Genomic DNA, 10,544 nt, shown 5'->3' on the forward strand with positions numbered 1-10,544 from the left:
AGACTCTACCCATTTTCTTTAGATTTTTCGGTCCTAGTTTTGGGGTGTTGCTGGGTTGGAGTGACTCATGTATATTCCCCACCTTCTTGAGATTAACCTTTACAATGGCAGCAGGCTCTCTCAATAGGGAGGTGACTGGAATCCAACAGGCCTGGCTTGAATGCCGCCTACCACTTCCCTACCTGCATGACCTTGGATAAATTACTTAGCCTCTCAGAACTTCTGTTTCAGACTCTGAAAAGTGAGGGAAATGCCAGCCCCCCACCTCTTAGAGATATTTGCAAGGATTCATCGGGTTACTCAAGGTAAAGCATTTAGCAGGACCTGGGGTACAAGCCAAGTGCTTGTGCTTTTGTGGAAAACTTCCAGTTGCTGAGCATCCAAAACGGGCTACAGCTGCTTGAACCAAGCTCATCTCTAAGCACAGGTGCAGATCTCTGGACCCTCACTGCCAAGGAAAGGGTCTCTTAAAGCCCCCTTGGGTTACCGAACTATTCCTGAGTCAAGCTGCCCTGCTTTCCAGGGCCTGGTTAATAAGGAAGCTGAGGTTGGTTACAGCATCTGGCTCCCCCGAGATCTGAGACAGTCAGCGCCTTCAAGCACAGGCCCAAAAATAGTTCCTGTGGGTCGTAGCACTTCCCCAGCCTCCAGAGTTCTCTCTGACGGTGTCTCCACCAAGCAGGCCTTGGCAGGGGCCAGCTCTGCCCTGTACCTTTACCTGGGCCACCCCCGACTGTTCTTTGGCCAGTGCCACTGTTAAGAATAAAATCGCAAGGTGCAGAGTTTCTGCTGAAATCTGGAGCTCCGGGGCCACCCCGCATGTGGGCAGAGGGCACGTGGGGCTGAGGCCTGGCTCCAGGGACAGTGAAACCAGAAAGGCTCAAGCCCACCATTGTCAGCCTCTGTCTGAAGGGCTTCTCTCAGGGACTGATTTTTTCCCTTGTCAATCGCGAGGGAAGCACAGCGGGCTCTCGGCTGGGTTTTGGCTGGCCCTTGGGCATCCAGGCGGTGACCCTGGGAGTGGAGGAGGGGAAGTGTCTCGGGTCACCGGGCCACCTCATGGATGAGCAGTTGTTTTCCCGAGGACGGGGCACCACAGGCGGGAGAAGCTGGTGTTTGAGCCCAGGGGCGAAACCTTTCTTTTCTTTTCTTTTCTAGAAAATCGTACAAGCTGGCGACAAAGACCTCGATGGGCAGCTAGACTTCGAAGAGTTCGTCCACTATCTCCAAGATCACGAGAAGAAACTGAGGCTGGTGTTCAAGAGTTTGGACAAAAAGAATGATGGTGAGCATTGTCCCCAGGGCCAGCAGCTGCCCGGCAGTCCTGGGCCTCTGCGCCAGGCTGGCCCCAGCTTCACGGCCTTTGTTGTTCCAGGGCGGATCGATGCCCAGGAGATCATGCAGTCCCTGCGGGACCTGGGGGTCAAGATATCTGAGCAGCAGGCAGAAAAAATCCTCAAGAGGTAAGTGCATGCGTAACCAGCCCCTGGGTTTGCTTTAACAAAAGTATGACGAAAGAAAGATTCTTGGACTCGCTCCACAGTGCCATTCATTGTATTAACCCTGTTTCCATGAACTTTGGCTCCTGGTGGTTGGAAGGGATGAATAAGTAACCCCTCCCAGAGACCAGCCGCTCCCCAGGGTCCAGGTCAGCTCCCAGTGGAAGAATCGCAAATCCCCTGGCAGGGTACCCAATGCCAGCCACTCTCAAAGACTAGTGGGGAGATTTCAGTAGGTGAAAGGCGAGCAAGGAACACTCTTCTCTGGCTGGTCGTGCAGGGAGGGGCAGGGCTCACAGAGCCGCCCTCCAGTGAGGGGAACCTCCTCTTAACTTCACACTCAGATGCACTGCCCCAGGCAAATGGCGATCCTAGGCGCTGGGAACTCCCACCGGAGCAGCCCTGCAGTCGCCTCCTGTCCTCCCCAGCCTCCTTAAGTCCCAGGGGGTCCAAAGCCGGCTGGCAGGCTGGTAGGGATGCAGCCCCTGGCCCTCGCTCCCCTCACCTGCAGAGCGCGTCCTCACGCCATGCTGTGCCGTGTGCTCACCTCACTAACCTCCTCTCAGAGCACTTACTTGTGTGTTTCTCCTCTCTCCTCTGCATCCTCCTTTTGTCTGTCTGTCAGAATACGAACGGGCCACTTCTGGGGCCCTGTCACCTAGTAAGTATCCGTGTCACCCTGGGGACCTCTTCCTGCCTCCTTAACTTCTGTGCCTGATTAGATCGGGGTGCTCGTGGGCCATTACATCCCTGTGTCTGTGCCAGGTGGGGTGGGGAGCCACCTGGCCCCTTCTCCTCCGGGGCAGGGGCACCTTCCGTGGTTTCCCGGTGGCCACGCGCCTGCCCTCGGCTCCCCTGGAGGTCGGGGCGGGGTGAGGGTTGCAGCTGACAGGTGGGGCCTGCGTCCACGTGGGTGACCGTGCGTGTGTCTCGCAGCATGGACAAAAACGGCACGATGACCATCGACTGGAACGAGTGGCGGGACTACCACCTCCTGCACCCCGTGGAGAACATCCCCGAGATCATCCTCTACTGGAAGCACTCCACGGTGAGCCCCGCCTCCCAGGGCCGGAAGGCGGTCTCTTCTTCCCCCGTCCAGAGGGTCCCGTCCGCCCAGCATCAGCCCCCATCCTGCTGGGGGTTCCCGGCCTGCCCCCTCTTCCGCAGCAGGGCTGTTCACTCCTCTGCCAGCCCTCCAGGTGCTCCCTCCGTCTCCCACGTGCCAGCCAACCTAAACGGCCCCGCCCATTCCCCAAACACGGATTCCCTCTGCCAGAAAGGGTACCCTCCTGTCGCCCCCGTTGCTGCCCAGTCTTCAGGGTCCACCCCTCTTGCTGAGCCCTCTGGTTTTCTCAAAGCCTCCTGGGGGGCCGTGGGAGCTACCCGGTAAAGAGCAAATAGCCAAGCTGTTAAGTGTCTTCCCCCTCCCCCACCCCAGTTTTTGTGTCATTTCCCTCTGTGGCAAAAGAATGCCTCCCCACTGCCACACACATACAGCTCTTTCACCTTTGATCAGAGGCACACAGCACCCTCATTGGTGGTGGCCCTGTTGACCCCCCTGCCTGCGTGCCCCCTCCGTGCACAAGCATCCCTTTCTGCTCCTCCTTGCTGAGTGCCCCCTGGTCGCAGTCCTAGCACCATCCCATGCCACCAGCTCTAAGAGGGGAGGCCACAGGCGCCCCTTCTCCTCCGTCTCCCTCAGTGCCCTCAGGGGACGCCTGGCATCTTTGTAGGGTGAAATTAAGTGGGCACGCCATAGGTAGGAGCCGGCTGCCCCCCAGGCTGGGCCTGTGCCCCCCCGGGCTTGGAGCAGAGCTGGCTCTGCCAGCCGCCCCAGGAGAGAGGGCGCCTCTCGGGCAGCACAGCCCTCTCGTGTTTGCAGAAGCCTTGCATAACGCTCTGCCGGCGCGATCCGGTTACTCTTCGGGTTTCAGAAGAATTTTTACCCCAGTTACACATCGTGTTTCAGAAGAATTTTTACCCCCGACTTGATCCTTTGAGCACAGCCAGCCTGGCAATCCTCAGCTGAAATGCCTTTGTAAGCTGTTCTTGCAGGAGCCCCTGGTGGCATCTGGACGGGCTGTCCTCCTGGTTTTGTACCCGCATTTTTCCAGCTCTGCTTTCAGACCCTAACCTCGGCCTCTCTCTCCAAGGCCACAGACCGCCCAGAGCTTTGCCACCTCCACAGGGTGGGGGTGGGGGTGTGCAGAATGGTGGTGGTTCCATTTTAGACAGCGGAAGGCAGTAGACCTAGCTGGCGGCGGTCATTCAGCCAGAAGCTTTGGGAGCCCGCTTGATTTATTGGTGTTGGCGTTCCTCACAGATCTTTGATGTGGGTGAGAATCTGACAGTCCCCGATGAGTTCACGGTGGAGGAGAGGCAGACGGGGATGTGGTGGAGGCACCTGGTGGCCGGCGGTGGGGCGGGGGCCGTATCGAGAACCTGCACGGCCCCCCTGGACAGACTCAAGGTGCTCATGCAGGTATGTACGCAGGAAGATGGGCCCTGAGCCGCCTGTTTCCTCCTTGGGGTTCTTTGGTCGGTTGGCTTCCCTGCCCTTGTCTGGGGCCCTGCTCTGGGCCCATACCTTTCTTAAATCAGATTGGAGTTATTGCTCCGACCAGGGTGACATTAGATCCTGGCCCAGGTGACCTTTTGCGCATTGCTGATCTAATTTTATCTGAGGCTCTTAAGCCAAGAGTCACATTACAGGGCTGTAATGTGGGCAGCTGACCCCAGTGAGAACTGGGGTGTGGCAGGAACCTGTCACCTTATGTACATCTTATGTAGACCACTGCATGGGGGGCTGTGCAAGCTGATCCTCACCTGGCCCAGATACTAGTTCCCTGGCTGAGTGCCCGATTCCAAGTCCACAGGGCAGAGATAAGCTGAACGCACGTCAGGGGCAGGGTTGTGAAATCGACCTGCCTGAGGACACACCACTGGACTTCAGTGTCATCTGAACAGTGGGCCAGTCACCCTCTTGTTCCCTGGCTGGTGTTCTGGCATTTTTTAATGCCAGGAACCCTGCTCAGAAAAGGTGTCAGCCTCTCCCTGCCTCCTTTCTCTGCCTCGGTTCAAGGTCTATGGACAGAAGAAGGTGCCAAGTTAGGGAGATGGAGTGGTTTGGGCAGAGGAGCTCTGGGCCTGGGACCTGATCTGGGGTCCCTCCCTCCCATCTGGGTGACCGTGAGCACTTCCCTTCACTCCCAGGACTTCTATTCCTCTGGAAACTAAGAGGCTCAAACCAATTGCCTCGTCAGTTTGTTTTTCTTCCCCAAATCCCCGGGAATGCTGTAGAGATGAAAAGCTGTCCTTGGGTGAAATGACTAGGCTGGGAATACATTCAGTTAATGGGAGTAGGAGAGGGGTCGTGGGTAGGGGGCACATGGATTGGCTGGTCTGATGATGGTTGAACCTTATTATGGGTTCATGGAAGCTCCTCTGTACTTTTATATATGCTTGAAAGTTTTTCCATAATAAAAAGTTCAATTTTTTTTAAGTAGTCCTCATGGAGGTGTAAGAGGTGTTTAGCACGGTGTTGGGATATAAACATTGGGTGCACAGCAAAAAGTCTGGTTGGACCCACAGCCACGTTAGACTCTCAGGTGCTGAGTTGGTCTCAGGCACAAGAGGGCAGAGCCTTGCCTGCCGACCTCCCATCTTAGTTCTTGGTCAGACGACGGTGGCGCCCTGTGGCTCCTCCTGACCTCTTGTCCTTCCCTCCCCAGGTCCACGCCTCCCGCAGCAACAACATGTGCATCGTGGGTGGGTTCACCCAGATGATACGAGAAGGAGGAGCCCGATCACTCTGGCGGGGCAACGGCATCAACGTCCTCAAAATCGCCCCTGAGTCAGCCATCAAATTCATGGCCTATGAGCAGGTGAGGACCCGGCTCTCCAGGGAGAGTCGCCCATTAGCACCTGCATCCTGAACGCCCCCTGGGACAAGGTCCCTGCCCTGCTGATCCCTGGAACCCGGAGCCAGGCCTTGAACCTGAGGGACAGCCGGGCCAGGTGGGGGATGGAGGGGCCTGGGTCTGAGCCCCGCCTGCCCCACTAGCCTGTTCCACTGGGGGCCAGTGCCTGCCTTCTCTGGGCTGCTTTGAAAGCCCAGGGGACACCAGGTCTCAGTTAAACCTGATCAGCTCCGGGAGGACGGGCGGGGCAGCAACAGGTGTGCTGGTTTCCAGCAGAGGGGTTTCAGTTTGTTGGCTCCTTATTTCAGATCAAACGTCTCATTGGGAGTGACCAGGAGACTCTGAGGATTCACGAGAGGCTTGTGGCAGGGTCCTTGGCAGGGGCCATCGCCCAGAGTAGTATCTACCCGATGGAGGTGAGGGCCACGTCAGTGCTGGGGCGGGCAGCCCGTGTGGAGGTGGGCGGGCGGACTGGGCCCTACTCAGGCTTCCATCACCCGCCCTGGGATCTGCAGGTCCTAAAGACTCGGATGGCCCTGCGCAAGACAGGCCAGTACTCGGGCATGCTGGACTGTGCCAGGAAGATCCTGGCCCGAGAGGGCATGGCTGCCTTCTACAAAGGCTACGTCCCCAACATGCTGGGCATCATCCCTTACGCTGGCATAGACCTGGCCGTCTATGAGGTGAGGCCCCCTGGAGGATTCAGGCCCCTTGAGCAGCAGGAGAGATTCAGAACCCCCCTCCTGGCCATGTGTCATCCCTCCCCAGTACCCCCTCCCCGCGTTGTCTCCTTCCAAATTCCTTTGTCCCTTGCAAGGGGTTTCCTGCCACACTGCCTGCCCATGGCAGCCCCCAGGGTCTGTACCCCAGGGGCTTGGCTGACAGATCTGGAGAGCGCGGTGCCCTGAGGGCTCCCTGGCCCCCTGCAGGCTCCAGAGCACAGGGGTCCAGCCCTCCGAGGAGAAGAAGGGGTTGCTGCCCCTGCTTCCTCCCCACCTACCATCCTATCTGGGAATCCCCAGTGACAGCAGAAATAAAGGGCAGGCCAGTCAGGAGCTCAGCCAGCCCCGAGGGCCAGCCCAGGCCAAGCGAGTTGGGTTACTGTGGCCTTGCGGATCCCATCCATGTGACTGGGCAGCGCCTCCTATGTGGATCCAATATCTACCCCCAACCCCCAACCCCCCTAGTCTCTCCCTGCCTCTCAGGCTTTTCCCTCCTGGGGCCTGCAGGCACTTCAGCTCATCCCCGCCCCGCTGTACCCTTGCAGACACTCAAGAATGCCTGGCTACAGCGCTATGCAGTGAACAGTGCAGACCCTGGTGTATTTGTGCTCCTGGCCTGTGGCACCATGTCCAGCACCTGTGGCCAGCTGGCCAGCTACCCACTGGCCCTGGTCAGGACCCGGATGCAGGCCCAAGGTAAGGCTAGTCGGCCCCCAGGGCCCCATCTCCCCTGGGGCAGGTTGGGATGTAGGGAGGAGCCACCGAAAGACCCCTGACGGGTGGCCTCTCTCACTACAGCCTCCATGGAGGGCGCTCCCGAGGTGACCATGAGCAGCCTCTTCAAACAGATTCTGCGGACCGAGGGGGCCTTTGGCCTGTACCGGGGGCTGGCCCCCAACTTCATGAAGGTGATCCCAGCCGTGAGCATCAGCTATGTGGTGTATGAGAACCTGAAGATCACCCTGGGCGTGCAGTCGCGGTGACAGGCGTGGGGCCAGCTGCCTGCGCAGACTCGCTGATCCCGGGCTCCCAGCCCTGGGATGTGTAGCCATCTCATTCTGTGAATGTACCAACACTACGCTGACTGAAGCCAAGCTGTGAAAACCCTGGGGTGCACCCGCAAGTTGGGGGGGACAGAGCTGGCAGGCCCACCGGGTGCGTCCTGCTGACCCCGGCCCACCCGCGTGTCCATTCCAGGGAGGACCTGTGAGTGTTCCTCAGGGCCCAGGGCTCAGCAGGACATGGGCCCAAGCGTGTGGGGGCTGAACGCTGCCCAGGGTTGCCTGCAGAAGAGCAGGGCTGGGAGGCTGGCTTCATCCTCCCGTCGCATCCTCGCAGCCGGGCCATTGGCGCGGGCCGTCTTCTGGCCTGCTGAGCGTCTTCCCCAGGGGGCCCACTTCGCTTCCTTCCTCGCTGCTGTTGTCACTGGTAGGAAGAGGGCCCCCTGCCCTCTCCCCACGCTGCTCCTCTCCCCTCAGTCCATGGGGAAGGGTAGTTGTACCTGAAACCTGAGCCCAGCTTCCCAACCAGCCACTCTGCCGCTGGCTGGCTGGTGCAGGGAAGAGGGCTTCCAAGCTGCCCAGCAGGTGGACACCTGGATGCACGTGTGCATGACGGGGGGCCAGGCTGCCTGGCATCCTGGCGCATGGCTTCACAGGTCCTGGAACCCAGAGGGCCTCTGCTCCCTGCCACTGAGGGGGCTCATGAGGCTCTGAGCTGGGCCCGGACTCTGTCAGGACTGGCACCAGCTCAGAACCAAGTCCCTCTGCCCCGCTGGCATGAGGGCAGTGGGCATCGTGTCAGAGCAGGAAGGGCCATGTCTGCCCTGCGTCTGCATGCTCTGGCAAGAGAAGGAAGAGGTGTTCAAGGCCTTAATAATTACGTATCGTTGGAAGAAGGGTTTTGTTCAGAAAGAGAAGCTGAACAAACATGCAGGTTCTGGTCTTCCAGAAGGAAGACAGAGAGCCAACAGCTTGGCTGACCGCATTTAAGTCTGTTTCTGACGCCCCTGGGGACTTGCATCTGATCCCCACGGGGGCCAAGTGGGACCACTTCACATTCCGCTGATGCAATGTGTCACACTGCTTGGAGCCTATTTATTTTGTATTTATTTGAACAGAGTTATGTCCTAACTATTTTTATAGACTCGTTTAATTAATAGCCTGTCATTTTCAAGTTCATTTTTTATTCATATTTATGTTCCTGGTGGATTGTACCTTCCCGGCCCCCATGAGGTGAGGTGGGGAGAGGAAGCAGGGGGCCGTGGGCGTGACCCTTGTGCCTGTCCAGAGAAAGGCAAAGAAGGCAGAAGGGCCCTGACCACAGAGAGACAGGCCCTTGGCAGGTTAGGGGGCGAGGGGGCCAGCACCCAGGAAGCCTTAGGAGCTGAAGGTTTGATCAGGGGGCGGGAAGAGGGAGGGAAGCTCCCACTCCGGTGAAGATGGAAGTCCAAATCATTTCTTGGACTGGGGAGGGATTTCTTTATTTTCCCCCCTTTTTGAAGGATAGGGCAGTGAGGTACCTATCACTGTGAGTTTGGGGGTGAGGGCCGGAGGAGAAGGCCACTAGCTCCCCCCACCATCCCCTGTGAAGCGGGCTCCCTCTGTCCCGGCCACCACCCCCCCAGCCCACTCCCCCCCTGCTCAATAATGCTGGTCTCCGTGCAGGTGCACGGCCACACTCACCGGAATGGCCCGATGAGGACAATTCAAATATGATGCAAAGATCAATGCAAAAATTACTGTTATATATAAATAGAGTTGTAACTGGAATTGGTGACAAAGCAAATTAAGAAAGAATTGGGAGTTGTCATCGAAAACAGCCTTCTAATAAAGTTGTTTAAGAGCTGATGACAGAGTCATGGTTTTGCTGACCTGGGCTTGGGTGGCACGGGGCTGTTTCCTCGTTAGAATGTTGTGTCACTCAAGTCCCTTCAGTCGTGTCCGACTCTCTGTGACCCCCTGGGCTGTAGCCCACCAGGCTCCTTTGTCCATGGGATTCTCCAGGCAAGACTACTGGAATGGGTTGGCATTTCCTTCAGGGGATCTTCCTGGACCGGGGATCAAACCCGCATCTCCTGCCCTGGCAGGCGGATTCTTTACCGCTGAGCCACCAGGGAAGCCCACGTGTTAAGAGTACAAATCCATTTGTCTCTTCAGAGGACATGAGAAAACTTCACCCTCCCCTCACTCAGAGCAGCTCCCCTTTCCAGGCTTCTCAAGGCACCCTCTCCTTAGAATGGGTGTTTGTTGGCTTTGGGGTGCTCCGACCGGTCGCCAGTGCCCCGGGAGTTCCTGCATCCGGGGGTCCTTCCTCGGCCCTCACCTGGTCCAGCCTATCCAGGGCAGAGCTGATCCCTCAATGCTGCTAGAAGCCCCTCCTGACTCCTCTTCCTCTCAAACTTGCAGGCTGGCCCTCTCCAGCTGCAGAGTTGGCCCCTCTCCGTCCCTCTGGAGGGCCCCCCAACACTCTTTTTTGCTTTGTGGAAATGGAATGTTGGCAGCCGTACCTCCAGCATCTAAGACCGTGCCTAGTGCAAAGAAGTGTTCATTAAATAACTCCACACCCCAGTCCCCCAACAAGCCCTGGGTGCCGCTGGTAGGGGTGGGGTGGGGCAGTGTACTATGAAGCAGCTTAGGGAACGTGCCAGGGGGCTCTGGCTTTCAGAGGCCGTAAGGGGACACAAGAGTGTGTGAAATGTGTATGCCACTTGTGCTGGGTTCAACAGGGACCACTCCACACCCCCCAAATTTATGTCCTTTGGGAACTTCAGATGTCGCTTAATTTGGAGACAGGGTTTTTGCAGAAGTGGTCAAGTCATGATGAGGTCGTCCTGGGCGAGGGTGGGCCCTAAGTCCAAGGACTGAAGAAGAGGGAAATCGACACGGAAGAGAGCGCCACGTGAGTGAATGGCGTGATGAATGCACACTCAGACCCCAAGGGTTGCGGGCAGCTGCCTGAGGCGAGGGGAGAGGCAGCCACGCTTTCCGCCTCAGACCCTCCGGAAGGAGCCAAACCTGCCGCCGGGGGTTTCTGGCTTCTGGCCTCCTGCACTGAGAGAATTCCATTCCATTGTTTTCCGCCATCCAAGCTCTGGGTGGTTTGTTACAGCTAGGAAAGTAACACGCCACTTGCGGTACCTTGTTACCAGGGCAACGGGCATAAACTGTTTCCCAACCACTGGGCCCCCCCACCTGGCCGCCCCATCCAGGCTTCTCCTTGGGATGGTGGCCGGGTCCCACGTTCCCAGGTGCTCCGTCCCACTCATTGGGAGAGCGGCTCCTCCAGCACAGAAGTTCGTTTCGGGAGGCGGGTGACAATGTTGGTCACCAAGCCAACCTTCCTGAGGTTGCCTCCTTGTTCCTTCCTCCCTCCTTCCAATCTTAATTATTTAGTTGGCTGCC

The 10,544-nt window shown here is 57.9% G+C and overlaps 1 protein-coding gene across 6 annotated transcripts in view; it reads left to right on the forward strand.

Annotated features, from left to right (window-relative positions):
- SLC25A25 (solute carrier family 25 member 25) overlaps positions 1 to 8,990 on the forward strand; it is a 33,546-nt gene extending 24,556 nt beyond the window's left edge. For 3 of the 6 annotated variants that reach the window (XM_013967932.2, XM_018055841.1, XM_018055844.1), the window contains exons 2-11: positions 1,159 to 1,285; positions 1,376 to 1,463; positions 2,125 to 2,160; positions 2,436 to 2,547; positions 3,823 to 3,981; positions 5,231 to 5,383; positions 5,728 to 5,835; positions 5,935 to 6,102; positions 6,687 to 6,837; positions 6,940 to 8,990. In XM_013967932.2, the coding sequence (XP_013823386.2) occupies positions 1,159 to 1,285; positions 1,376 to 1,463; positions 2,125 to 2,160; positions 2,436 to 2,547; positions 3,823 to 3,981; positions 5,231 to 5,383; positions 5,728 to 5,835; positions 5,935 to 6,102; positions 6,687 to 6,837; positions 6,940 to 7,124 (1,287 nt within the window). In that variant the 3' untranslated portion in view covers positions 7,125 to 8,990. The remainder of the gene's footprint in view (positions 1 to 1,158; positions 1,286 to 1,375; positions 1,464 to 2,124; positions 2,161 to 2,435; positions 2,548 to 3,822; positions 3,982 to 5,230; positions 5,384 to 5,727; positions 5,836 to 5,934; positions 6,103 to 6,686; positions 6,838 to 6,939) is intronic. The other 3 variants (XM_013967933.2, XM_018055843.1, XM_018055845.1) reach the window with 1 other exon arrangement.

This window comes from Capra hircus, chromosome 11 (assembly GCF_001704415.2).
Source record: "Capra hircus breed San Clemente chromosome 11, ASM170441v1, whole genome shotgun sequence".
NCBI classification, from domain to species: domain Eukaryota; kingdom Metazoa; phylum Chordata; class Mammalia; order Artiodactyla; family Bovidae; genus Capra; species Capra hircus.